Source organism: Geotrypetes seraphini, chromosome 15, assembly GCF_902459505.1.
Source record: "Geotrypetes seraphini chromosome 15, aGeoSer1.1, whole genome shotgun sequence".
Classification (NCBI taxonomy): domain Eukaryota; kingdom Metazoa; phylum Chordata; class Amphibia; order Gymnophiona; family Dermophiidae; genus Geotrypetes; species Geotrypetes seraphini.
Genome location: NC_047098.1, coordinates 56,893,334 through 56,920,256, shown reverse-complemented (window position 1 = coordinate 56,920,256; position 26,923 = coordinate 56,893,334). Strand labels below are relative to the sequence as shown.

The window sequence follows — 26,923 nt, the reverse complement described above, 5'->3', positions numbered from 1 at the left end:
TTCCCTCTGACGCGATTGCGTCAGAGGGAACATGCTACTGAGGTGAACAGCGGTCTGCGAGGTTCGCTACAGCCGGCCGCGAACCTCAGCAGGCCGTTTTAAATAGGAATGGCAGCAGTGACTGGAGGGAGGGGAAGAAAATGATCAATGAAAAATGATCAATAGATAGGTAGTCTTTTAATCTCCTCAAAGATATATATATATTTTTTTTTTTTTTTGCTTTTCTGGAATAAAATCCTTTGGTTTAATAATCGTTCTCCCTCAGCAGAGCAGACCAAGCTTTGCACTGCATTGACCTGGTATATCTGTATAAGATCAAATGTGGAAGGCCCAAGAGAGGCCTTCCACATTTGATCTTCACACATCTGAGATCCTCGTTCCTGAAGAATCTTTGCCTTCTCACTGGGTTCTATAACTAGGCCACTGGTCGAGTTGTTGAGCACCCTCAAGACAACACACAAGAATTCTGCCTGATCCTCATTTCCATAGTTGTAGGAGGATCCAATATTAATAAGCTGCTCAAATTTCCATCCATCTGACATAGTAGAAACCATCTGAGTGAGCTTCTCTTCTTGACACTGTAATACTTGGTACACATGTTTCACAGGACCTTGAGAGATTCTGTTCTCGATGTCACGTATTCATTCTTTTACCAATCGCACTAGAGAGGCAACATTGTAAAACTCTGCTTCCTCTAGCACAGTGGTTTCAAACTCGCGGCCCAGGGGCCACATGTGACCCGACAGGTACTATTTTGCAGCCCGTGCTCTGTACTAGTACTGCCCGCTCTTTGCAGCTTCCTCCGGCTTCTCCCCCTAGCCTCCGCTCTTAACTTCAGATAATTACCGCAGCCTGCAGAAAGGAATGCTACAGTACCGGCGATCCTCTCTGCAGGCTGTGGTAATTAGCTGAAACTAAGACCGGGAGGTCGGGGGGAAGCTGGAGGACGCTGCAAAGAAGGGGGGAACATGCAGGCCTTGGGGGGGGGGGATTTATAAACTATAAAGAGTTTTACCTCATGCAAAGTTGTCATTTCTTTAATAAGACATTGACTATTTTTTTCTGCAGCCCTCCAAGTACCTACAAATCCAAAATGTGGCCCTGCAAAGGGTTTGAGTTTGAGACCACTGGCTTAACTGTAACCATGACATCCTGTTTGTCTTTGGGAAGCAGAGCTGAGCTTGTGATGTCATAATGCCTCATTCCACCAATAAGAGCCAACCTCATCAGTGATGTCACAATGGCTTGATTGTCCTGTTCTCCCCTCTGCCCTCCAACCCAGCCAGCTGATTAACCATTCCCCTTAACTCAGTGGTCTCAAACTCTTTAATAAGACATTAACTATTTTTTCTGCGGCCCTCCAAGTACCGACAAATCCAAAATGTGGCCCCGCAAAGGGTTTGAGTTTCAGACCACTGCTCTAGAACTCCTTCTTCTGCCAACTTCTTGTTAATGATTAATTTCCCATGTTGGAGGTAGTTCAAGATTGGGCCAAAGAAGGCTGGATTAGAGAATGATATGGTGGTAGTTACCCGCGGGTAACCTGCCGAAATGGTGGAGGGGGGGGGGGAAGTGCTCACTGCGGGCACGAGGACAAGGCCATCCACCGCCCCGTGGAGTGGTGAATGGCCTTGTTCCCACAGTTAAGGGAGGGAAAGCACACGGTCACCGATTGCGTGCGGCCCCCTCCCTACCTCTGGCCAAATCTATCTCCCTCCCTCCCCCTTACCTTCGCAGTGCTTTAGAAAAGAAACTGATGTCGGCGAAGTCTGCCTGTGCTGCCCTGCAGTCGCATGTGTGTGGGCGGAAGCTTCTTCTCTGATGCAACATCTGGCTAAGAATGGGTATGCAATCATTACACTCATTTTGGTGTCTCAAATATTAGACCTGTTTCTGGGTATATTTGGACCTGCTGATTCCAAAAATGGCACCAGTTTTCTCCTATCAGCTCTAGTGTTTGAGATGCACAACATGTGCCATTTACCACTCTTCTTTAAAAACAGACAAAGAATTTTTGGGATTAAGATCCAGATATTCTCAGATGTCTCAAAAGCGAAGGCATCAGTTTTTGCTTTTAAAACCAGGAGTTACTGGTTTAAGATATCCATGCAAATGTATAGTAAGATATCAATCTTTGAAATATGTATTTTTTTGAACCTTCTCACCTAACTGCTTTTCTATCCATGAAACACCTTGAGGGAGTATGAAATTTAGAGCTCTTAAACAATTGATAGTCTCTGGGAACCAGGTGTCAGATGAAGTAATTTCCTTTCGGTTTTTCTAGTTTATTCTAAAACTATAGCTATATGTCTACTCTATGCAATCTTGGATCTAAATAGTAGACTTGAGAATGATTAGTCTATAATGTTTCTTTATATTTTTTGTTTTCCCGAAATGTATTGGACTGTATTAATCTTTTCTGTACAAGATTTATGCTTGATAAGATAATTGAAATTTGATAAATAAATAAAAAAAATATTAAAATAAAAGTGTACAGCATGAAAATCTACTTATTTCATACCAAAAAGCACAAGTTTATGATGCAAACTTTCCAACCATTCGACACACAAGAAGCTCCTTTTGTAAGACTTCTGAGAGTGGAATCTGCCAAGACAATCCTGCATAAGATTCCAACCATAGTCTGCCATCATGTGTGCATTCCATCTTCCTTGGTATCTGGCTTCCATTGTTTTTATGACTTGGTGAAATCTTTCACCTTGCTCTTCACTTAAATCAACAAGGTTCTCTGGAAAGCAATCTAAGTGACTGCTGATAATGGACTTTAACACTCATGTTACAGCCAAGCCTGTTAAAATGAAAGAGTTTCAAGTTTAATAAAAATTTGATTAATCGCCTATCCTGGATTCTAGGCGATTTACAATACAAAATGGGATATACAAATTTAAAATAAAAAAAGAAACAAATTACATAGACAAAGGCGGACTAACAAGCAAACGAGTGGGGAGAGAGCTGAACTACAATAAAATCAAGAAAAGAGAACATAAAGTGGGAAGAACAAGATGGGAGGGGGGTGGAGTTTCTTCATGGCTGCCATTTAATAGTTTGGGGAAGGTGGGCTAACATCAGTGCTCAAAGGTGTCTTTGAATACGAAACATTTCAAAGTCCCCTTAAATTTATCCACGTCCATTTCTATTTCCTTCCAGATATGAAGGAGCAAAGAGTTTCAAGTAAGGAAAGAACATATCCTGTACTAATTGGGTGTAGTTGTCTGCCTTCTTGTTGCCAAGAAAGTTCATTCATTGATGATAAGTTGTCTGATCTGTGGACTATCGAAAATTCCTGCTTTCAGTTTTTCCATGGTAAGTCCAGGTAACATATGCGCTAGTCAATTCATGAATCATCTTTATTCAAAGCCTTTACAAATTGTTTAATCAGGCCTAGCTTTATATGTAGTGGTGATTCTATCTTGTGCTACCGAAGGTTCATTGATTACATTTTATCCTCCAAACACCATATATTCCCTCAGAGGCCAATCTTTTTTTGCCCAATGTCCAAAGCCATAAAAAGCAAGGATACCATATTTAAGAAACTAGAGCTGATGCGGTCTATCCAATGCAATTTTCTGAATCGGTGCCCCAAATAACTCCAGGAACAGGTCAAAAAACCCAAGGCACCAAGAAAATGTTTTTTTGTGTTATCAAATATAATCTCTGCTGACAGACATATTGGAGGCCTTGACCCAGACACAGAGTTATTTAGTTCAGACATCTTTTCAGAGCCCTGAAGCAGCGATTACAAGATTGTGAAATGATGGCTACCGTCGGCAACAGCAAGGTTTACTTTGGTGGAAAGCACTGAACTTCTGACAACAGCAAGGTTCATGTAGATACACTGATAAGCATTTTGTCTTATTATAGTTTTGTGTTCTACAAGTTTTGAGACAGTGACATGTTTAAGTTAAACGGAGATTTTTTTGGCCCGTGATAGAAGTTTGGATGGGAGCTAGTGTACACAGCTCTTCCCTTCATAGCCACAGAAGAAACATTCTCTTCATAGCTTCTGAGGCCTTTTTTCTTCCTTTAAATATACAGTAACTCAGGTAGAACTTCATACGGCAATTTTACTCAATGTTTAATGCTGGAGGAAATATTGTGTTTATTATTATTAGACATATCGGAGGATCATTACCTGCTAAAAATACCACCTGGTATCTTGATCCTTAATTGTATCCCTATATTTACAAATCAGTATTTGTCATACAGTGCTGCATACCTATATAGTGGTATAATGAACCAAAATATAGCAGGCATCCTCTATTCACCTGTATAATACATGACATATGAAATTTCCTGACAGATGGGATCATGTTTACCTGGAAAATGTGATACTTTACCACGTGGGATCGCATTCGTTCTTTACTGGAGATATGTTTTCTTGTTTCAAAATATCTGGGTACAACAGAAAACAATTCTGGTTTGATAACTGTTTATGAATACTCATAACAGACACTTTGGGGGAAATTTAGTATAGGACGCCTGTTTCTGCAGCCACCTAAAAAGCAGCTGAGAATCACACACCGGTGTCCTATACAGAATTACTTCTGCCCTAAGGAACAGACACACAACCCCCACCTAACCGGCCCGATTCTCTAACTGGCACCCATGTCACAGGCGCTGGTTAGAGAATCATGCCTGATCTTTACCCATCAGCTGATCACAATAAGGGAATCCCCTTGCTGCAATCAGCTGAGCGGCTGCAGCAGGGAACCCCCGACACCCCCCCCCCCCGTGAACTTGGCCCGCAGGAGGGATGCCCAATTAATTGTTTTAAAATTTATTGATAAATTAATATCTAAGCAACACCAATCTGCATGCAACGTCTATAAGAATTAGGAGCTGCAGCAAATGCTTAGTGGTAGAAGCATCCTCAAATTCAGTGTAAAGCATCTAAATTAACTGGTGGAAGATGTGATGTATGGTACTTAAATTTGAGATTAACCTAAGATCCCTCTTTATTTAAAGATGAATATATGGGATGAAGAAGACAGCAAAAAAACAAGCATACAATGTCTGTTTCCAATTCTTATCCACATACTAGATGACAAACCAATGTAATGGAAACATCTTCAAACAGATGACAAAAATCATACAAATTTCTAAAGAAAGAAGCACAAAATAAAACAGCAAATATTGCTTTGAAAAATGGCAGTTACCTTCTGTTGCTATTTCTGCTTGGCTTCGATGACTTAAATCTTAAAAAAGACAAAGCAAAAATCCAAATGGTCTAAGTATTCATATATTGTTTTGCATTAAAAAAAATGATATGTGCATTCATACTTTTATTCAATAGTATACACAACTTATAGTATAATGAAAGGAGAAAGTAGGGTATATAAGTTAGTCCTAACTCGACTGGTTGTGCATCATCTTACATCAGTCTGATGAAACAACTAATCCGGTGGTTTCCAAATGGTGAGGTCATACTCATTTGGGGGGTTACGTTCACAGCTCCAATACTCATTTGGGGGGTTACGTTCACAGCTCCAAAATAATAAAAAGCATGACAGACAGCAGAGTCATTGGCCTGTGCAAGCCACAGGCCTTACTTGGCCTGTGGGCTTGACAGGAAGTGGGGGAACTGTAGTATCACAAAGTGATGCTGCAAGTAGGCTTGGAATAGAGGCAAAGAAAGACTGAAGTTGTGTAATTTTTGAAGTCACTAAAGTGTGGCCACAGGTGAGACAAGTTTGAGAAGTACTAAACTAATTCCCTTTAAATCTACAATGGCTAAATAAGATGTTATCTAAATATATTAGTTGACTGAACTTTGTTACTTACTTTGTACTGATGACCCAGATTCATTTTCCTCTGTTGATTCTAAATATAAAAAACACTTTTATTAGTTGTGTTCCAAAATAAAGGACAATATCCAATATCTCATAAGAACATAAGATGTGCCATGCTTGGACAGAAGAAAAGTCTATTGAGCCCCAAATCCTGTTTCCAACAGTGGCCAATCAAAGACCACAGAAGCATAGTAAATTATGGCACCAAAAGACTGAAATGGCTTATTGTTTATTTACTCAATGTTTTAGCCTGTCCTCCCAAAAGAGCCCACAATGGTTACAATTCCACATACACAATGTACATCAACAGTAAGATAATACAAATAACATACTTTTACATTTACAAAATTTAGTTTCAATAGAATCAAGATATTTAAAGCTCTACTAAATAACAAGATGAGGCATTCAGGATCCACAGTTGTAGATATTTTTATCTAAAAAAGATAACAAATGATGGGACTGGAGTCTACAATTTACAGTAGGCATGAAGTGAGAGTAAACTCACCTGTGGGCATTTTCCAATTGGAGAGATCATAAGAACATAAGAATTGCCGCTGCTGGGTCAGACCAGTGGTCCATTGTCTGCAAATTTAATCACATCACTTGTCATACCAATTTCCAGGTCATTTATAAATATGTTGAAGAGCACTGGTCCACGCACCGAACCCTGCGGCACTCCACTCGTGATGCTTTTCCTGTCCGAGTATTGTCCATTTGCCCCCACTCTCTGTTTCCTATCCGCCAGCCAGTTTTTAATCCACGTGAGTATTTCACCCTCAATTCCATGGCTCACAATTTTTCAAAGTAGTCGTTCATGCGGAACCATGTCGAACGCCTTCTGAAAATCCAGATATACAATGTCGACCGGGTCGCCCTTGTCTATCTGCTTGTTTACTCCATTGAAGAAGTGCAGCAAGTTCGTTAAGCAAGATCTTCCCTTGCTGAAGCCGTGCTGGCTAGTCCTTATCAGATTGTGTCAGTCGAGGAGATCAATGATGCGGTCCTTTATCAGCGCCTCTACCATCTTTCCTGGTACCGAGGTCAGACTCACCGGTCTGTAGTTTCCTGGATCTCCCCTCAAACCTTTCTTGAAGATCGGCGTAACATTTGCCACTTTCCAGTCTTCCGGAATCCTTCCTGATTTGATTGACAGATTGGCTATTAGTTGAAGCAGTTCAGCTATAGCCCCTTTCAGTGCCTTGATTACCCTCAAATGGATGCCATCCGGTCCTGGGGATTTATCGTTTTTAAGTCTATCAATCTGCCTGCATACCTCTTCTAGACTGACCATCAACATTGTCAGTTTCCCGTCTTTGTTTCCTGCATATAGCCAGTCGGCTTCCGGTATGTTGTGTATATCCTCTTCAGTAAATACAGATGCAAAAAATGTGTTCAGCTTGTCGGCAATGGCTTTGTCCTCCTTTAGCACTCCCTTTATTCCATGGTCATCCAACAGCCCCACCGCTTCCTTCACGGGTCATTTCCCCTTAATATATCGAAAGAATGGCTTGAAGTTTTTTGCCTCCTTGGCTATTTCTTCCTTGTAGTCTCTTTTGGATCCTCTTACCACCTTAAGGCACCTGCTTTGATGTTGTTTGTGCTTTTTCCAGTTTTCATCTGTTTTTGACCTTTTCCATTCCTTAAACGAAGTCTTCTTCTCTCTTATCGCTTCCTTTACCGCTACAGTGAGCCACGCTGGTTCCTTGTTCTTTTCCCCTTGGATCCCTTGTTGATACGCAGTATATATAGATTTTGCGCCTCGGTGACTGTGTCTTTAAAAAGGGACCATGCTTGCTCTAGCGTTTTTACAGTGCTTATCCTCTTCTTAATCTTCTTCCCCACAATGAGTCTCATCCCTTCGTAACTCCCTTTTAAGAAGTTCAGTGCCGTGGCCGTCATTCTGAATTGATGTTTTGCTCCAAGAATTTCTCTCTTGATGTTGCTTGCAAGTAGCCTCGTTCCGTCTCCGCTGAGGTGGAGTCCATCCTTCCTGAATAGCTTGCTCTTTCCCCAGAACGTCGTCCAGTTGTGCACAAAGTGGAATCCTTCTTCCTCACACCAGCGCCTCATTCATACTCAACTATCTCTCTCCTTCTGACTGTACAGATCATCCAGAAACATAAATTAAAAGTTTCTCTAACATATAACTTGGCACCATATTGTAAAAGATTTTATAGACTAAAACCAGGGCCTTAAAAGATATAACATTTTCCCATAGGCATGTCCTTGGGAAGGTGGAGTGAAAATACCCCTTGATCTATTTGGGGTCTTCAATAATAATTTGGAATAATAGGCCTTTTAAGTCTTGTAGGTAGGTAATTTATAATCATCTAACAGATTTTTCCAGACATATCACAATTCTTGGTTTTATACTATGTTCTTTTGGCTTTCTTCACTTTTCTTTTTTTTATCCTCATATTTTTAGTAAACCATAGGGAGGAGAACTTACGAGAGCTGGATTTGATAACTTTGGGGCTGGTCAGACTCTCAAAGATTTGAATTCCTGTAGCAGTTTCTTCCAAAGAATTACTGATGAGTTCAATATCTTCTATTAGTTTAGAAATACCAGAAGAAAATGACTTCAAGATTGATCGAATCTGGATTAAAGACTGTTTTGATTCAAAATTTATCTCGATCAACAGCTGACTTATCTCATTGGCCTGTCAGCTGCAGACCTGTCTGCTTCTTTTCTAAGCAGGCAGAGCTGACACTAAAGGTGATAAGCTCTGAGCACTGAAAACACCAAATAAAATAATAAAAGGTAAGAGCAGAACAGAAACATTCCTTCTGGCTCACGTGCAGAAGGGAAAAGCTGCAGGTGGTAGTAGAACTCCTGGTGAAGTAGGATGATCACAGAAAAATTTTGGAGTGGATTCCTTTTGCATATGGCTCATGGCCATGGAGAGATAACCAGCTAGTCCAGAAAGACACACCTATTGCACCAGAATAGGTGGTGATCGGTCCAAGATAGCAATGTATTAGTGAAATTGACCGATTTATGATTATTCAGTGGTCCATCTGAAATAAAAACTAAGGCCCTCTTTTACTAAGGTTCACTAACCGATTAGTGCATGCTAAATGCTAATGCGTGCATGTTAGTTTATGGATGTGTTAGTGTTTAGCGCATGTTAATTCAATTAGTGCACGCTAATTGGTTAGCGCACCTTAGTAAAAGAAGGGGTAATTCTAATATATTGCTAGAAGAATGTGTGGAAAAGGCCTACATCGATCAGTGTCATCTTAAAGTCTAATGGGCCCCTGTCAGGGAGTCTGTGAAACTGAAGTCTCTTAAGACAATAATCTGTTGGTAAGATACAACCAACTTACTAATAATAGCAAGTAGCTCACAGAGAACACTCATAGAATGGGGAATACAGTAAACTAGAACAAATGTAGATTTTTTAAATCATAACCTACTGAAGAAAGGAGACATTCTAGAGCTGGCAGTATTACGGAATCGATAATTCATGGAGTTAAATCAGATTTAATAACAGCAGCGACCCCTCCATCCTTTTTGTCCAAACCCTTTTTGTCCCCAACAGCGTGCTTAGGGTTGTAACTTGAAATGCCTCTTTGGAATCGCAGTATAATTATTTCTCGAGTGATAGGCAGGGAAATGCAGACATTATTGGTGATGTCATCTGATGGCTCAAACAATGGAGATCTGCCATCCCAAAGCCTAGAATCTCCCAAAAAGAAACTGGGCATCTGTACGGAATTTCTCACTGATGAGACTGTAATCTCCCAACTCAGTCCTTTTTAACCACTCGGCCAACTTGGATGTACAGTTGCCCTCCTCTTTCAAAAAAATAACAAATGGATACTAATAAACAATTTCTACTAAACATACATACATACATGCTCGAAAAAGGAGTGAAATGAAAATTCAAAACTTATGGCAGAAAAGCAACCACTCTATGTGAAAAAGAATTTCCTGACATTACTCCTATGTCTACTATACAATTCATGTCCTCTAGTTTCACCATTTTCCCTTCTCTGGAAGAAATGTATTTCTATATCAATACCTTTCAAGTACTTAAATGTCCTTATCTTCTCTTCCCTATCCCTCTTCTCCTCTAGAGCAGTGTTTCTCAACTCGGTCCTGGAGTACCCCCTTGCCAGTCAGGTTTTCAGGATATCCACATTGAATTTGTATAAACTTGATTTGCATACACTGCCTCCATTATATGCAAATTTATTTCATGCATATTCATTGTGGATATCTTGAAAACCTGACTGGCAAGGGGGTACTCCAGGACCGAGTTGAGAAACACTGCTCTAGAATATATATATTCAGGCCTTCCCGTCTCTTCTCATACATTTTTTGGTGCAAATAACTGTTCTCTACTGAACTGCTCCACCTGACTTATGATTCTATAGGTCCTTATCATATTTCCTCTGACTTTTTCCAAGCTAAAAAGCCTTAACCACTTAGTTATTTTTCATAGGGGAGCCATTGTATCCTCTCAGTTGTATTGCAACTTTTCTAGTTCTGCTATAGTTTTTTTTGTATGTTGTGAGGAAGCAACAAGAACTTAACACAGTACTCAAGTTATGGAAATTTTGAATCTTTCTCTGCACAAAGCCATAATGCTTTCATTAAAAATGAAAGAAGAAAGCAGGAAATCCCAGAACAATTAACAGAGGACCATTTTATACACTATAACATGTAATCATCTATAAAACTTAAGCTTTTCCCATTCTTGGCACAACAATGAATGAGGCAAACCTATCAAATTAAATAAAAATGCTACTTAAAATAAAATACTTACTGTTGATCACAAGTCCTGGAAATGGTCTGTAAAACAAAATTAGCATTTAAAAGTTTAACACTTTCAAAATAAACTTTTACAGTCAGCCAGCGCTAGCACCTCTCCTCCTTGCTGGCGCTTCTCCTCCTCTCTGCACTTCTCCTTCTCTCGCCCCCCCCCCCCCACTGGTATAGTAATAGCAAGCTCAGGGCCCTGTCTGAAGGGCCTCCGCACATACGTCGACATGATGCGTGTGACATCATTGCGTCCACATCCACGCCCTCCAGACGCGGCCCCGAGTTTAGTGTGTTGCGGCTTAAAAAACCATCACTGCTATAATAAGGTGGTCAAATGCCTGATTTTTGCACATAGATTGAGAGATAGAAAACTGGAATAAGATTATCAAAAGAAATAATTAGGATTTTTAGATGACTGAGAAGTGAAACTTAGTGAAATTTTATTAAACATTTTATCCTATATAATAAAAGGTTAGTGGCGCAGGCGCTTTTAAAAAAAGCGCGATTACTGCGGCCGTGGTGTGTGATCCGTGGCCGTGTTCCATTTTAGAACCCAGCCAATGATCACTCTGGCCACTCCCCTCCTCCCGCCCTCACCAACCCGAAGGAAGCTCAGCAGACCTCCCGCCCTCACCTCACCAAGCTGGACCATACCTCCCGCCCTCGCTCACCACTGCTGTCGCTGCCGCTGCCACTGCCGCTGATCCTCCTCTTTGGGGCAGCCTGCGATCGTGGCCAGCTTTGGCGGGCCTCGCGGGCCGCTTTCCGGCCTCAGTGGCACGTTCCCTCTGACGCACGGGATCGCGTCGGGGGGATCGTGCTTCCGGGTTGGGGAGCGGCCTGCGAAGTTCGCAGGGGCCGGCCACCACGATCGCAGCCTGCTTTGAAGAGGAGCAGGCCAGGTAAGCAGGGGGATTAATTCAGGGGGCCAGAGGGAGAGGGAAAGGGGCCATGGAGAGACAGGGAGAAGGAAAGGGGGCTGCTTTGGGGGAGGGGTGTGCTAGGGGGAGACAGAAGGGGACATGGAGAGATAGGGAGAGGGAAAAGGGGCTGCTTTGGGGGGGAGGTGTGCTGGGGACAGACAGTTTTGTTCTGGGGAAGACAGAAGGGGCCATGGAGAGACAGGGAGAGGGAAAGGGGGCTGCTTTGGGGAAGGGGTGTGCTGGGGGGAGACAGAAGGGGCCATGGAGAGATAGGGAGAGGGAAAGGGGGCTGCTTTGGGTGGGAGGTGTGTGCTGGGGGCAGACAGCTTTGCTCGGGGGGGTGGGGAGACAGAAGGACACAGACAACAGCCAAGGAGAGAGAGATAACGAAACACAAACAGACAGACACTCTATTCTAGCACCCGTTAATGTAACGGGCTTAAAGACTAGTACACAATATTAAACCACTATTATAATCATAATTAATGAGATTTTAAATGAAACAGTCAAGAGCTTTCTTCCTATACAACAGTCAAGTGTCTTGTTCAATAATTTTACAATTGATCTTATAGGCTGTTTCTTGATTTAACATTTTTCTCTCCATTCTTCTAACATTATAATGTATATTTATGGAACTGAAGCTAAACTGTGAATGCAAAATCCACCTTTAACTACCCTCACTCACCTAATAACAGTAAATTTAATAAATTCTGCGGATTGCACAATCCTCCGCATGGAGCTGATTTCTAAGTAGCTGGGAGCTTTAAAAGTCACTCCTGGAGGCATGCCATCCACTACCACACAGCCAGGGTTTGTGGTTATTTTTCTGTATGGTACTTTTACAGGAAAATTCATTCCAATTGCTTCCCCTAAGGGAAAAAAAAAGATGTTTAATTAAAACCCTTACCAATATTGAATACACCCAGGACTGTATAGCTGCATTCAGATTTATTATTGCAGTTATAGAATAGTAGAAGACATAAGAGATCAGTGATGAAATGGACTGTATCTTTTCAAACTGCCAACATGTGTCGTATCATATTGTAGCTTAAGTTTGCTTCAGTTTGAATGAAGAAGACCAGTTTTCTGTGATGTTTCTGGATCTTGATATAATCACTTTACAAAGATAATTAGTATCAGACGTACAAATAGGAAATGTGAACCAGGCAATACATATGGAGAAATCAGATCTTACCTGATGATTTTATTTACTTTAGTCTCGTAATATTAACATGTCTAAACCAGTTCAGACATGTGGGTATACACACTCCTCCCAGTAGAAAACTACTGGCTTCAAATGTTACTTTATCAGAATCTATTTTTTAATATATTTTAACCAAATACAGAATACTAAATACTAAAACTACCCTCCTCCCGCACCCCTACAGGATATGACCCTCTAGCTGAGATCCAACTAGATACATGCATTTACATTTGACAAAAAGCATTCATTGGTGCCCACACTTTTTTTAAACTGCAAAACTCTTTGCATCTTAAGTATAGCAAAAACCTCTTCTTTCCTAACCAGAACTGCCTTAAATTCAGGCAAGTAAATAACATATGATAAAAAGTTCCCACAGCTGACTACAACACGTCAGTATTTTCTTCTCAAAGCAAGATCATTTAACAGGACCTAATAATGTACTTATTTAAAATATTTCTATTCCGTTTAATCCTAAACGGATTACAACGACAGAAGAGCGGGACTTGGGTCAAGTTGAGTGTGACTGTATGTGAAGATCTTAAGGTGGCCAAACAGGTTGAAAAGGTCAGTGTTCTCCCCAGGGCCTTTTAGCCGGGCGCACCGGGAGGGGGAGAGAGAGAGAAAGAAAGACAGGCAGGGGGAGAGAGAGAGAAAGAAACGCAGAAATAAAGAGGGGGCAGGGGGAGAGAGAAACAGGCAGTCAGGGGAAGAGAGAAAGAAAGAGAGACAGAAAGAAAAGGGAAGTGGCAGAAAGAAAGAAATATTGGATTTACAGTCAGAAAGAAGGAAGTGCAACCAGAGACTCATGAAATCACCAGATAAAAAAGTAGGAAAAATGATTTTATTTTCAATTTAGTGATCAAAATGTGTCCATTTTGAGAATTTATATCTGCTGTCTATATTTTGCACTATGGCCCCCTTTTACTAAACTGCAATAGCGGTTTTTAGCACAGGAAGCCTATGAGCATCAAGAGCTGCACAGGGCATTCAGCGCATCTCTCTGCGCTAAAAACCGCTATTGCGGTTTAGTAAAAAGGGAGGGGGTATATTTGTCTATTTTTGTATAGTTGTTCCTGAGGTGACATTGCATAAAGTCATCTGCCTTGACCTCTTCGAAAACCCGCGGAATATAAATGATAATTAACATTTTCTCTGCATACAGTGTGCTTTGTGTTTTTTTAAATTTTATTGTTGGTAAATCATTTTGACTTGGTCATTTTAAAATTAGCTCGCAAGCCCAAAAAGTGTGAGCTATATTAATTTTTTTTTTTAAGTTGTTTAAATTCATGCAGTCTTAGGCCTCCTTCCCATTACATTCTGGGATACACTAGGAGTGGCTTAAAACTTCGATTGGCCAGATCCTTGTGGCCACTCCCATGGCTTTGGGGAGTCCATGCTGCTCAGCTAATGGGGGGGAGGGGGGAGATCATATTCTCCCTGCTGGTTTAGCTAATCCTGGCAGAGGAATCCATGATTAGCTGAGCTGGCAGGACTCCAGAAAACCGGCTCAGCTGATTGAGATTCCCCTGCCATGAGCCTTTCAATCAAGGTAGTTGGGTACGTCTGAAAAACTTGCTTTTGTGTGTTTTTCATGTGGACGTCTTCATATTTGAGAATGGCCAAAAAAGATAAATGTACTAAGGCCCAAAACATCTACCTAGGTCATTCTCCCCCCAAAAAGATAGATGTCTTGCTGTTTTGAGAATGAACATTTTCTTTACTGGCTTTCTGGACGTCTTTCTCAAAACGTCCAAACTTAGACTTAGACATCCTACCAAAAATGCCCCTCTATGGATCAAATGAATTCATTAGACATTGTATGAAGTCTTTATGTCCCACAACATTTATACTTGAAGATTCACAATACAGTCCAATAGTAAATATATAATTTTAAATTTTTGAGACTTTCATTAAGGAAAGGAAGTGAAAATTATGTTTATTTATATTTTAGCATATTTAGCTCTGACTCTACTGAAAATGACCTCACTATAATTAAACAAACATCATTTTCAATAAGTCAGGCTTATACTCTACCTTCCCTTTCCTGCTCCCATGTTTAAGTTCAGGATGAATAGATGAATAGATTGTATCAGCTCCTAACTCAATTTTTTCCATGAGGCAAGAGAGCTAAAATATTTAAAATTATACTTTTTTGTTTTGTTTTATTGAACAAATTAAAAGTACATCAAAATAAGTCATGCACTATACCCATTATTCACTTAAGACATAATTCTAGAAAAGAGGCAAATAATTGTATATTAATCAAAGTCAAATAGACTGCATATTAACTAGGCCAAGCATATTCATGATAATTCCATGTTAATCAAGTTTTGGCCAGTTTTAATAGTCATATATTACATTAGCATCATTCATTTGGAGCAAATATAAAGCCCACTTAGAAAGAAAAGGTTCCAATAATTCGAGAGCATTATGATTACAATATAAGTACATAAGTAGTCGCCTCCGCCGGGGTAGACCAGAGGTCCATCCAGCCCAGCGGTCCGCTCACGCGGTGGCCCATCAGGCCAATGTGTATTTCTACATGTAAGTAGGTGCTTTCCATAGACAGTAGAATACAAGTTCTAACAGATGGTTGAGGGAGAGATAGGAGAGAGGGTGGCAGCAACCACAAAGTATATAACCAAGTTTATTCTTATTTTTTTAAGCAGACCTAGAGCTTCTAGCTGGTAAACCAAGACAGACTTATTGTGGATCTGCTACATTTCATGTATTCAACTATCACCAGTCTTGACTACCTGAAATGTGACAGATCCATGAGGTTTGAATTTTAGGATAAGTCTATCCGAAGCATAAACAAACTCACTCCTTCCACATCCACACCAGCAGCTGTCATGATTAAGGAGACCCCTCTTCTTTAGTCTATTTGGTGTAAAATACCAACGATTCAATTTCTAGCTAAATGATTTTTTATCGATTATTTTTACCAAGCCTTCAAAACATTTTTTTACCAACTTTTATTATGTTTTTGACCAATGTTTATTATGTTTTTTCCTTTCTTGGTTTTCTTTCTTTTAATTTCCTTTTGTGTATGTTTGTCTTGGTATTTGATTTAAATGTTATTTGCCCCCTCTATTTTATACATCGCTTTGAAACCTGATATTGTGATTTAATCACATTTTTAATTAAACTTGATTACAGATTTCATGCCCAGCACCCTTTGCCCAATGAGATATTACCTCTTTCAAGGGATGCCCCAAAATCTTTTCTACAGTCTTGGTACAAATTTGAGATGATACCTCTGCTTAACCCTTTCAGGACCATAAGGATCGTAGGCCAATTTTTGTGGTTTTGACGACATTTTTATGGTAAAAAGGGCTTGCAGATGCCAAAAAATTGATTTTTTTTGTGAAATATCATTATTTTCTTTTTAAAAAATCACACTTCTGGCTTATGGACAGTGTGGCAAGTGAATCTTCTCGTCAATCTGGCAACGACGCTAATGAATGAATGTCGGAACCAGTTTGTTTACATAAAGGCAGTATCATATGGAATCCGTACATATCAAATTTAGAACTGTAGACTATCCCAATCAAAATTTATAGGATTTTAAAGTTATGGGGCAAATATGTCCCTTGGTCCTGAAAGGGCTACAGACTAGTCTAAGGATAACTGCACAAAATCTGTGAGAGCCCTGTAGCCCAATCTCTTGAGAGAAGGTCAATTTGAACTTAGCTTATGCTGTTTCATTGGCAACTCAAAGCAAATTACATTCTGGTGCAGTAGGTATTTCTCTGTCCTTAGAGGGCTTATGATCTGAGGGCAACTGAGGATGAAATGACTTGTCCCAGGTCACCAGGAATGTCATGGGGAGAAACAGGATTTGAACCCTGGTGTCCCTGGTTCTTGGCCTGCTGTTGTAACAACTAGGCTCGTACTTCTCCACTTCAAACTTCTGAGTTGTAGGCACTAAAATATTGGAACCCTACCTGCATTATATTTCACATCAATCAGCTGAACTGTCATCAGTCCATTGTCAAACTTTGTCCTATACCATTGTGCCAAAGTGAGCAGCAATATTTAATGAAGAGCTTAGAGAGAGTTTCTTGTTTGTATGTTATTTTAGAGTTGTTCTAAAATGAAATAAATTAAGTTTAGGGAGACTGGAGTTTCTTCAGAAAGGTGACACCACATTAATTCTTATAAAAAGAGAAATAATAGTTCTTACCAAATCTCCGGCTGAACAAATCAGTTACTTGCTCTCTCAGCTGTCTTGCCTTTTCTACTCTAGAATATCTCTCATTCTCTGTATCTAAAGCAAAATAAATAATTTTTATAATCAACAAGTTCACATTTGCTAAAAGTTGGATAGTGGAGAGACAAGAAAATCAGGAGTGTTAAAAAACAAACAAACTAATTCATCTTAGAAGGCAACATACCTAAAAATGTATAGGGTTTTTTTGTCCGTCATTTTTTATTGAGTGCCCGTGTTAGACACATGCAATCTTTCAGGCACAAATACACCATTAAAAAGAAATCAAAGGCATTTAGCCCCTCCTTTTACAAAGCCGTGCTAGTGTTTTTAGTGCCAGTCACGGCAGTAAGACCTCCGACACTCATTCTATGAGCGTCACAGTTCTTACAGGAGAGGGTGGCGCAGTGGTTAAAGCTACAGCCTCAGCACCCTAGGGTTGTGGGTTCAAACCCTTGTGACCCTGGGCAAGTCACTTAATCCCCCCATTGCCCCAGGTACATTAGGTAGATTGTGAGCCGCCGGGACAGACAGGGAAAAATGCTTGAGTGCCTGAATAAATTCATGTAAACCGTCCTGAGCTTTCCTGGGAGAATGGTATAGAAAATTGAATAAATAAATAAATGCTTTGTAAAGGAGGGGGTTATTTACTAAGCTGTGCAAAGCTTTTGCAATTAACAGGTGTTAGCAGCAAAAGTTAGACCACAGTAACTTCAATACCTCTGTATTAACTGCTGAGGGCATTCACAGAACTGTAAGGAGACAGCTGTGCAATCCTTTATTTATTTATTCATTCAATTTTCTATACTGTTCTCCCAGGGGAGCTCAGAACTGTTTACATGAATTTATTCAGGTACTCAAGCACTTTTCCCTGTCTGTCCTGGCTGGCCTCACAATCTATCTAATGTACCTGGAGCAGTGGGGGGATTAAGTGACTTGCCCAGGGTCACAAGGAGCAGCGTGGGTTTGAACCCACAACCTCAGGGTGCTGAGGCTGTAGCTTTAACCACTGGACCACTCTAGAAATCAAAATGTCGCAAAAGTGAGCCAAGTAAAGGACAATCAAGCCATTGTGACATCACTGATGAGGTTGGCTCTTATTGGTGGAATGAGGCATTGTGACATCACAGTGTCAGCTCTGGTTACCAGAGACAGAAACCTTTCACACTATTCAATTTTCTATACTGTTCTCCCAGGGGAGTTCAGAACCGTTTACATGAATTTATTCAGGTACTCAAGCACATTTCCCTGTCTGTCCTGGCTGGGCTCACATTCTATCTAATGTACCTAGGGCAATGGGGGGATTAAGTGACTTGCCCAGGGTCACAAGGGAGCAGTGTGGGTTTGAACCCACAACCTCAGGGTGCTGAGGCTGTAGCTTTAACCACTGCGCCACACTCTCCCCAATTAACATACAGAAATAATAGTGAACATGTTATAATGGCACGGCTGACCAATCAGAAACTATATAGTATTCTCTGCCACATTAGCAGCTCACATGCAATAAACACATTTCCCCATAGGTATTTAAAGTGACAATTAGCGCACACACAAACAGTTAACATACTGTTAAGGTAGCACAGTGTTGTTAGCATGCTTCTTGGAGCAACTGGTCCAGGAACCAACAAGAGGGGCTGCTATTTTAGATTTGTTCCTTAGTGGAATGCAAGACATAGTACAGGAGTTAACTGTGTTGGCTCCGCTGGGAAACAGTGATCATAACGTGATCAAATTTGAGCTGATACCGGGAGTAACACTGCAAAATAAATCTACTGTAGGGGGGGCATTTAATTTTCGAAAGGGCAACTAAGATAAAATGAGGAAAATGGTTAAAAAGAAGCTAAAAGGATCAGTTGCAAAAGTTAGGACTGAGATCAGGCGTGGATGATATTTGAAAATACCATCGTGAATGCCCAGACCAGATGTATTCCACATATCAGCAAAGGTGGAAAGAAGAGGAAACGAGAGCCGGCGTGGTTAAAAAGTGAAGGGAAAGAGCCTATTAGAGCCAAAAAAAACATCCTTTAAAGAACAGAAAAAGAAAATAAGAAAATACAAGCACTGGCAAGTTAGATGCAAAGCATTGATAAAGACAGCCAAGAAAGAATATGAAGAGAAACTTGCAACAGAGGCAAAATCTCATGGCAATTTTTTTAGGTACGTCAGAAGCAGAAAACCTGTGAAGGAATCTGTGGGACCGTTGGATGATCAACGAGCAAAAGGGGCGCTCAGGGAGGATAAGGCCATAGCAGAAAGAATGAATGAATTCTTTGCTTCGGTCTTTATGGAAGAAGATATAAGAGATCTACCTGAACCGGAAATGATTTTCAAGGGTGATGATGTGAAGGAACTGAAAGAAATCTAGGTGAATCTGGAAGTTGTACTAAGCCAAATCGACAAGTTAAAAAGTTATAAATCACCAGGACTGGATGGTATACATCCCAGGGTACTAAAAGAACTCAAACATGAAATTGCTGACCTGCTGTTAGTGATCTGTAACCTTCGCTAAAATCATCTGTAGTACCTGAAGATTGGAGGGTGGCCAATGTTATGCCGATTTTTAAAAAGAGCTCCAGGGGAGATCTGGGAAATTACAGACCGGTAAGCTTCACTTCAGTGCCGAGCAAAATGGTAGAAACAATTATAAAGAATGAAATTGTGGAACATGTAGACAAACATGATTTAATGAGACGGAGTCAGCATGGGTTCAACCGAGGGAGATCTTGCCTTACAAATTTGCTTGACTTCTTTGAAGGTGTGAATAAACATATGGATAAAAGTGAGCCGGTTGATATAGTGTATCTAGATTCTCAGAAAGCTTTTGATAAAGTTCCTCACGAGAGGGTCCTCAGAAAATTAAAGTGTCATGGGATAGGTGGCAAAGTTCAGTTGTGGATTAGGAATTGGTTATCGGATAGAAAACAGAGGGTGGGGTTAAATGGTCATTTTTCTCAATAGAGGAGAGTAAACAGTGGAGTGTCGCAGGGGTCTGTACTAGGCCTGGTGCTATTTACCTTATTTATAAATGATCTGGAAATTGGAACGACGAGTGAGGTAATTAAATTTGCAGATGACACTAAACTGTTCAAAGTTGTTAAAACGCATGCAGATTGTGAAAAATTGCAGGCAGACCTTAGGAAATTGGAAGACTGGGTGTCCAAATGACAGATGAAATTTAATGTGGAGAAATGCAAAGTGAGGCACATTGGGAAGAATAACCTGAATCACAGTTACCGGATGCTAGGGTCCACCCTTGAGGATTAGCGCCCAAGAAAAGGATCTGGGTATCATCATAGACAATACAATAAAACCTTCTGCCCAATGTGCGGCGTTGACCAAAAAAGCTAACAGGATGCTAGGAATTATTAAAAAAGGGATGGTTAACAAGACTAAGAATGTTATAATGCCCCTGTATCGCTCCATGGTGCGACTTCATCTGGAGTATTAAGTTCAATTCTGGTCTCCTTATCTCAAGAAAGAAATAGTGGTGCTAGAAAAGGTTCAAAGCAGAGTGACCAAGATGGTAAAGGGGATGGAACTCCTCTTGTACGAGGAAAGACTAAAATGGTTCGGGCTCTTCAGCTTGGAAAAAAGACAGCTGAGGGGAGATATGATTGAAGTCTACAAAATCCTGAGTGAAGTATAGAATGAGTACAAGTGGATCGATTTTTCACTCCATAAAAAATTACAAAGACTATGGGACACTCGATGAAGTTACAGGGAAATACTTTTAAAACCAATAGGAGAAAAATTTTTTTCACTCAGAGAATAGTTAAGCTCTGGAACGCGTTGCCAGAGGATGTGGTAAGAGCGGATAGCGTAGCTGGTTTTAAGGAAGGTTTGGACAAGTTCCTGGAGGAAAAGTCTATAGTCTGTTATTGAGAAAGACATGAGGGAAGCCACTACTTGCCCTGTATTGGTAGCATGTAATATTGCTACTCCTTGGGTTTTGGCCACCGTGAGAACAGACGACCGGGCTTGATGAACCATTGGTTTGATCCAGTAAGGCTATTCTTATGTTCTTATGTAAAGTGCCTAATGCATTTTAGTAATCTAATCTAATGTTCTATTTGTGTGTCGCACATACCTATTCAGGCTCTAGGCGACATTCAGAGAGTGGTTGAAAGGGGATCAGGAGGAGGGACTAAAAGGGGCCTTGAAAGGGGGAGAGGGTAAGGGGGGACAATAAATCATAGTAGTCTAGGAGCTCATCTAGCGAAAGAGGTGAAAAGATTCATTTCTGAGAAGGCAAGTAAGTTCTGCTGTCAAAGAGGAAGGTTTTCAGTTTTTTCCGGAACGCTGTATGTTTAGTTTTTTTTCTGATCATTTCTGTCAGGTTATTCCATGTTTTTACTCCTATGAATATAAGCATGGAGTGGAACAAACACCTGTAATGGAGATTTTTCATGGAAGGTAGATTCAACTGTATTCTGTTTATGAGTCTGCTGGAGGTAGACCAGGCCATTGAGAATAGTTGGGTGAGAGGAGTGGCTGAGTTTCCGTGGATTATGTGGTGTAGGATGCATGATGTTTTGAAGAATATTCACGATGAAATTGGTAGCCAGTGTAATTGTTTGAGGTAGGCTGAGATCGAATCATATTTCTTTAGGTTGAAGATAAGTCTGACAAAGATAAGTCTGACAGCTGTGTTCTGAATGAGCTGAAGTTTGTGAACTAGAGAGGAGTTGATCCCCAAGTATGCTGAGTTGCAGTAGTCTAGCTGGGGTAGTATCATCATCTGGACAATCAGAGCAAAATGATGTTGGTGGAAGTATGGCTTAATAAGTCTTAGTTGGTGCATAGTGAAGATAGTCTTTTTCCGGGGGCTGGAGATTTTAGGATCCATTGTGAGTGTGCCATCCAGAATGATGCCAGTACTTTTGAGGATTTCTCTACTGCGAGAGTGGTACCGGATTGAAGATTAATGCTTGTCGGGGCATTCTGCTAAGCGGTGTGGAAACAGATGGCTTTGGTTTTGGTGGCATTTAGTTTAAGTTTGTTTGTAATTGCCCAGGTGTGGATTTTTTTCAATGTTGTTTGAAATTTTCTCGTTTATATTTGGTTGTTTGTTTGTAATAGGGATGAGGAGAAGAATGTTGTCTGCGTAGGATAGTAAGGTTTCGTCTTCTAATTTAATGTTTCCAAGTGAGCTCATGAAAAGAATGGGGAGCCTTGCAGAACTCCGCAGAATGCTTTCCAGGGGTTGAAGAATACTCCTTCCTTTTTGACCATGTACTCTCTATTTTGTAGAAAGTCTGTGAACCAGTCTAACACAGTTTCTGTAAGCTCTAAAGAGTCACTCTAAAGCATGTACACATAAGCCACTTTCAGGAAATGGAATGTGTGGGGGTCTATGAGACTTCTAACTCTTACCTATTCCATTATTCAATATGAAAATTGCTTTCTTGGAGTTGTGACTCTTTGAAAATGGATTTTTTTCTTTTAGCTCACTGCTTGATGTCACGTCAAAGAAATTACTGAGACTGGACTGAGCACTACAGAACAGTGACTAGTTAATGAAAGGTTAAAACAGTGGTCCTAGTTGAGCCTGTACAGACACAGGTTATAAATAACTCCCCCTCCCCTTTTATCAACCTGCACGGCCGAGCCACCCATTCTAATTCTATGGGCTTCATAAAAGGGAGGGGTTAGTGACTGCAATATTATTTCTAACTTGTAGATGTGTGAAAAGTATTTCCAGAAAACCAGATGATTTATTTATAAGCATGTGCTTTCCACAGACAATAGAATACAAGTTCTAACAGACGGTTGACTCCAATTGACAAAGACTGCCGCAAAGAAAGCCTCTCCAGCTCAAGTAAACCTAGAAAATTTTGAGCAACCTTACTACACATTCATGCCATTTCCTACTTATTGCCGTCACTCAGGACCTCCATCAGCCTTTAAAATAGGTCATAAGAACATAAGAATTACCGCTGCTGGGTCAGACCAGTGGTTCATCGTGCCCGGCAGTTTGCTTACGCGTTGGCCCCCAGGTCAAAGACCAGTGCCCTCACTGAATCTAGCCTTACCTGCGTACATTCTGGATCAGCAGGAACTTGTCTAATTTTGTCTCGAATCCCTGGAGGGTGTAGGTCGGTGCAGAAAACAATTCCTTGGGGATGTGGACTACTACTTATCATTATATAGCGCTGAAATCTATGAAATTTGTGCTTTCTAAAGTATTTATAATGAAGATTATTTAAAAATTTAAAAACTGAGGGGATCCGTGAAGAAATGGTGTACAAATCCCTAGTGATTCTGAAAGCTTGAATCGCAAAGGGTGACATCGCTGAGATCCCTGAAGAGGCTTGAAGTCTGCTATTGAATGTTTTTGCTAACTGAGTGATTACATGTATTTTGATAACAGGATCAGCTTTCTAAGAATATATTGTTAAGTAGCCAGTTTTTTGAATTTCCGTGACATCAGACCTCAGCATCAGCCTCAGAATCAATAAATCTTCCTCTTTTTTAAAAAAGAATTGATCTATGTATGATGGATCCCAGTGAGCACTATTGATGCTTCATGGAAAAGGTTACAGATCCATCCCCAGTGCCTAGATGCAGCTCTTAAACTCTTAAGAGGCTGATACTTCTGATGCCAATGTTGATGGACTGGACTTAGGAGAGCTCAAGATCCATTTCTGTTGCTCTTCACAGGCACCAATGCCCTCTCGTTGTCAAGAGGTGACAATAAGAGGGAAGGCGAAAACAAAAAGGAAACTGCAGACTGTGTACAAGATACAGGCAATATTTATTGTACCAAAAAAGGATTGCAATGATATACAACCTTATTACCAACCTAGGGACCCAACACGGTCCGTGTTTCGGACAACATGCCTTCCTCAGGGGTCCATGGTAAATAAGGATGGAGCAAACTGCAATATAAATAATCAAACGATTGCCTTCCCTGAATCAAAATCTCAGAGTGAAAGTACGTCAATGACAAAAAAACCCGTCAATGACGTACTTTCATTCTGAGATTTTGATTCAGGGAAGGCAATCATTTGATTATTTATATTGCAGTTTGCTCCATCCTTATTTACCATGGACCCCTGAGGAAGGCGTGTTGTCCGAAACACGGACCGTGTTGGGTCCCTAGGTTGGTAATAAGGTTGTATAATCACTGCAATCCTTTTTTGGTACAATAAATATTGCCTGTATCTCCAGTCTGCAGTTTCCTTTATGTTTTCTGCTTCACTGCTTGATATACTGCAGACCTCGCTGGATTTTTTGTTGAATAAGAGAGAAGGCACCACAAACATTACTAGATCTCATTTTGTTGCACCACTTACATTTTTTTTTAAGTTTTGGAGAGCTTTTTTTTTTTCTAGGACATATAGTCAAAAAAGAAAGCCACATTGAAATTAAATAACTAAAGTGTTGAAGAATTAGCTTGACCAAAGAATTAGCTTGATCTAAACAGACCTAACAAGGTGAATGCAAAAAAAAAAAAAAAAGAGAGAAGAGAAATAAGATTGAAAAATCCAACTGAAAACCTGACTAGAGCTCACTACGGAGAAGAAATACCTGAAGGCCTGCACAGCAGCAATGAAGAAATGTCAAAATTGAAGAGACAGTAAATTTTCTTCAGAACAAAGCAAAAATCACATCTCAATGGTTTTGCAGAAGAGACTGAAGAAAGTCCCTTGCAACAGAAGAGAGTGGGAAATGGCACTTATGGGTGACGAAGCTTCTCAAAAGTTTCTAGGTTTTATTGAAGCTGGAGAAGCTTTCTCTGGACCTGGCTAAGTCAGACGATATCGCCCATCTGCAAGGGCTTGCTATCCTGCTTGTCCTCAGAGAAAAAAGGAAATATGTTTATACAAAAACATCTAAATCTGTGAAGGCAAAAAAAAAAAAAATAATCTCCTTAATCATTCAAAGATTCTAAATCCTTATTACCTAAACAGAACCCCTGGTTTTGTATCCAATTTACCTGGAATAGTGACCTGGATGATATTAAGATCCTCAAGTCCTGCTGCTGTGTTTGCTGCATTAGAGGAATTGTTCTTTCCTTTAAAAAAAAATATTATACAGAGAAAAGCAGAGCAATGTGTTACAATGAAATATTATTTTTATTCAAAATAAATAACAGAATACAAAACCCAACAAAGATGAACAACAGATGTATAAACATAACAACTATAAAACAATATCAGAGGAATAAAGAGAGCTGTTTAAAAATAAAATGTCATGAATTACATTGTAGCAGTGCTGTGGATATAAGATTCAAGAGTAGATCAAGTTAGACATTTATGGCTATATTCTATGAATGGCACCTACAGTAGGCACCACTAGTTGCCCTAGTTGCAGCCGCCTACTGATACCTAAGTTCGGGATCCATGCCTATTGTTTATGCTTTAATTGGCTTAATCGGCGTAGTAATTAACCATGCCAGTTTTCAGCCAATCTATCCTCCCCCCATTAATTAAACAATTTAAGAGTCTCTCCCACGCCTAAGGATGTTTAACGACGCCTATCTGAAAAAGTAGGCATAGTTTTAGGCGGAAAATAGACATGGTTGATTTAGGTGTCGTTAGGTGTCCGACATAGGTACTATTAGACGAATGAAAAGCTGGCCTAATGGAGAGGCACTTATGTGTAGGCGTGATTCTATAAATGGCGTTGTTGTTTGATTGACAACTGCGCCCGTTTATATAATCTGGCCCTTACTTCACACAGTTCTCAATCTTTCTACAATTGAAAGTTTTTATGATGCTATAATACACATGATGAAGTTACGACTATCTTATTTTGATCATACTGTTAGAAGAGAGAGATCACTGGAGAAGGACATCATGTTTGGGAAGTTCAAAAGGAACTAAGCAAAGAGGGCGACCTGCTACTAGGTGGCAGGACACGTTGAGAACTACTATGGAGATGATGGTGAAGGAGCTTTTTGGACTAGCACTTGGCTGGCTTCGTTTTGAATCTTTAACTCAACAAATTGCTAGGATTCGAACTTAAGTCAAAAGCACCAAACACACACACACATATATACACACACACACACACAATATTTTTATTTTTAGCATTTATATACCACTTATAGTCTAAGTGGTTTACATTCAGGTATTCAAGCACTTTTCCTTATCTGTCCTGGTGGTCTCACACTCTATCTAATGTACCTGGGGCAATGGGGGATTAAGTGACTTGCCCAAGGTCACAAAGAGCAATGTGGGATTTGAAGCCACAACCTCAGGGTGCTGAGGCTGTGGCTCTAACCACTGTGCCACACACTCCCCCTGACTGCCACTAAAAATGAACATCATATCATTGAGCAAATTTCCAATTAGATAAAAATATATTTTGGGGCTATAGTTACGAAAATTTAAAATCATTTTCTAGAGAGTTTTGGGGTGTGGGGGAGAACATAATTTGAATATGACACTTGAGGGTGTTATTTCACATTGTAAAGCAAAAACATTTTTTCATGATAAAACCAAATGTTTTTCCAGCAAGAGATAGTGTGCTCTCATCAACATAAGAATTGCCGCTGCTGGGTCAAACCAGTAGTCCATCGTGCCCAGCGGTTCACTCATGCGATGGCCCTTAGGTCAAAGACCAGTGCCCTGATTGAGTCTAGCCTTACCTGCATATGTTCCGGTTCAGCAGGAACTTGTCTAACTTTCTCCTGAATCCCTGGAGTGTGCTTTCCCCTATAACAGCTTCCAGAAGAGCGTTCCAGATTTCTACCAATCTCTGGGTGAAGAAGAACTTCCTTATGTTTGTATGGAATCTAATCTAATCTAATCCTTAGGTTTGTATACCGCATCGCCCTCTCATTCTCTCTACCTTGGAGAGGGTGAACAACCTGTCTTTATCTACTAAGTCTTTTCCCTTCATTATCTTGAATATTTCGATCATGTCCCCTCTCAGTCTCCTCTTTTCAAGGGAGAAGAGGCCCAGTTTCTCTAATCTCTCACTGTACGGCAACTCCTCCAGCCCCTTAACCTTTTAGTCGCTCTTCTCTGGACCCTTTCGAGTAGTACAATGTCCTTCTTCATG

General features: G+C 40.4%; 1 protein-coding gene across 9 annotated transcripts in view; it reads right to left on the bottom strand.

The window, feature by feature from the left end:
* The window catches only part of GTF2I (general transcription factor IIi), a 158,699-nt gene that overhangs the window by 4,702 nt on the left and 127,074 nt on the right, over positions 1 to 26,923 (bottom strand). For all 9 annotated transcript variants that reach the window (XM_033922230.1, XM_033922229.1, XM_033922225.1 and 6 more), the window contains 7 exons: positions 24,852 to 24,929; positions 16,889 to 16,972; positions 12,184 to 12,367; positions 10,580 to 10,605; positions 5,800 to 5,838; positions 5,175 to 5,213; positions 4,335 to 4,410 (listed from right to left, as the gene is read on the bottom strand). In XM_033922230.1, coding sequence (XP_033778121.1) covers positions 4,352 to 4,410; positions 5,175 to 5,213; positions 5,800 to 5,838; positions 10,580 to 10,605; positions 12,184 to 12,367; positions 16,889 to 16,972; positions 24,852 to 24,929 — 509 coding nt within the window. In that variant the 3' untranslated portion in view covers positions 4,335 to 4,351. The remainder of the gene's footprint in view (positions 1 to 4,334; positions 4,411 to 5,174; positions 5,214 to 5,799; positions 5,839 to 10,579; positions 10,606 to 12,183; positions 12,368 to 16,888; positions 16,973 to 24,851; positions 24,930 to 26,923) is intronic.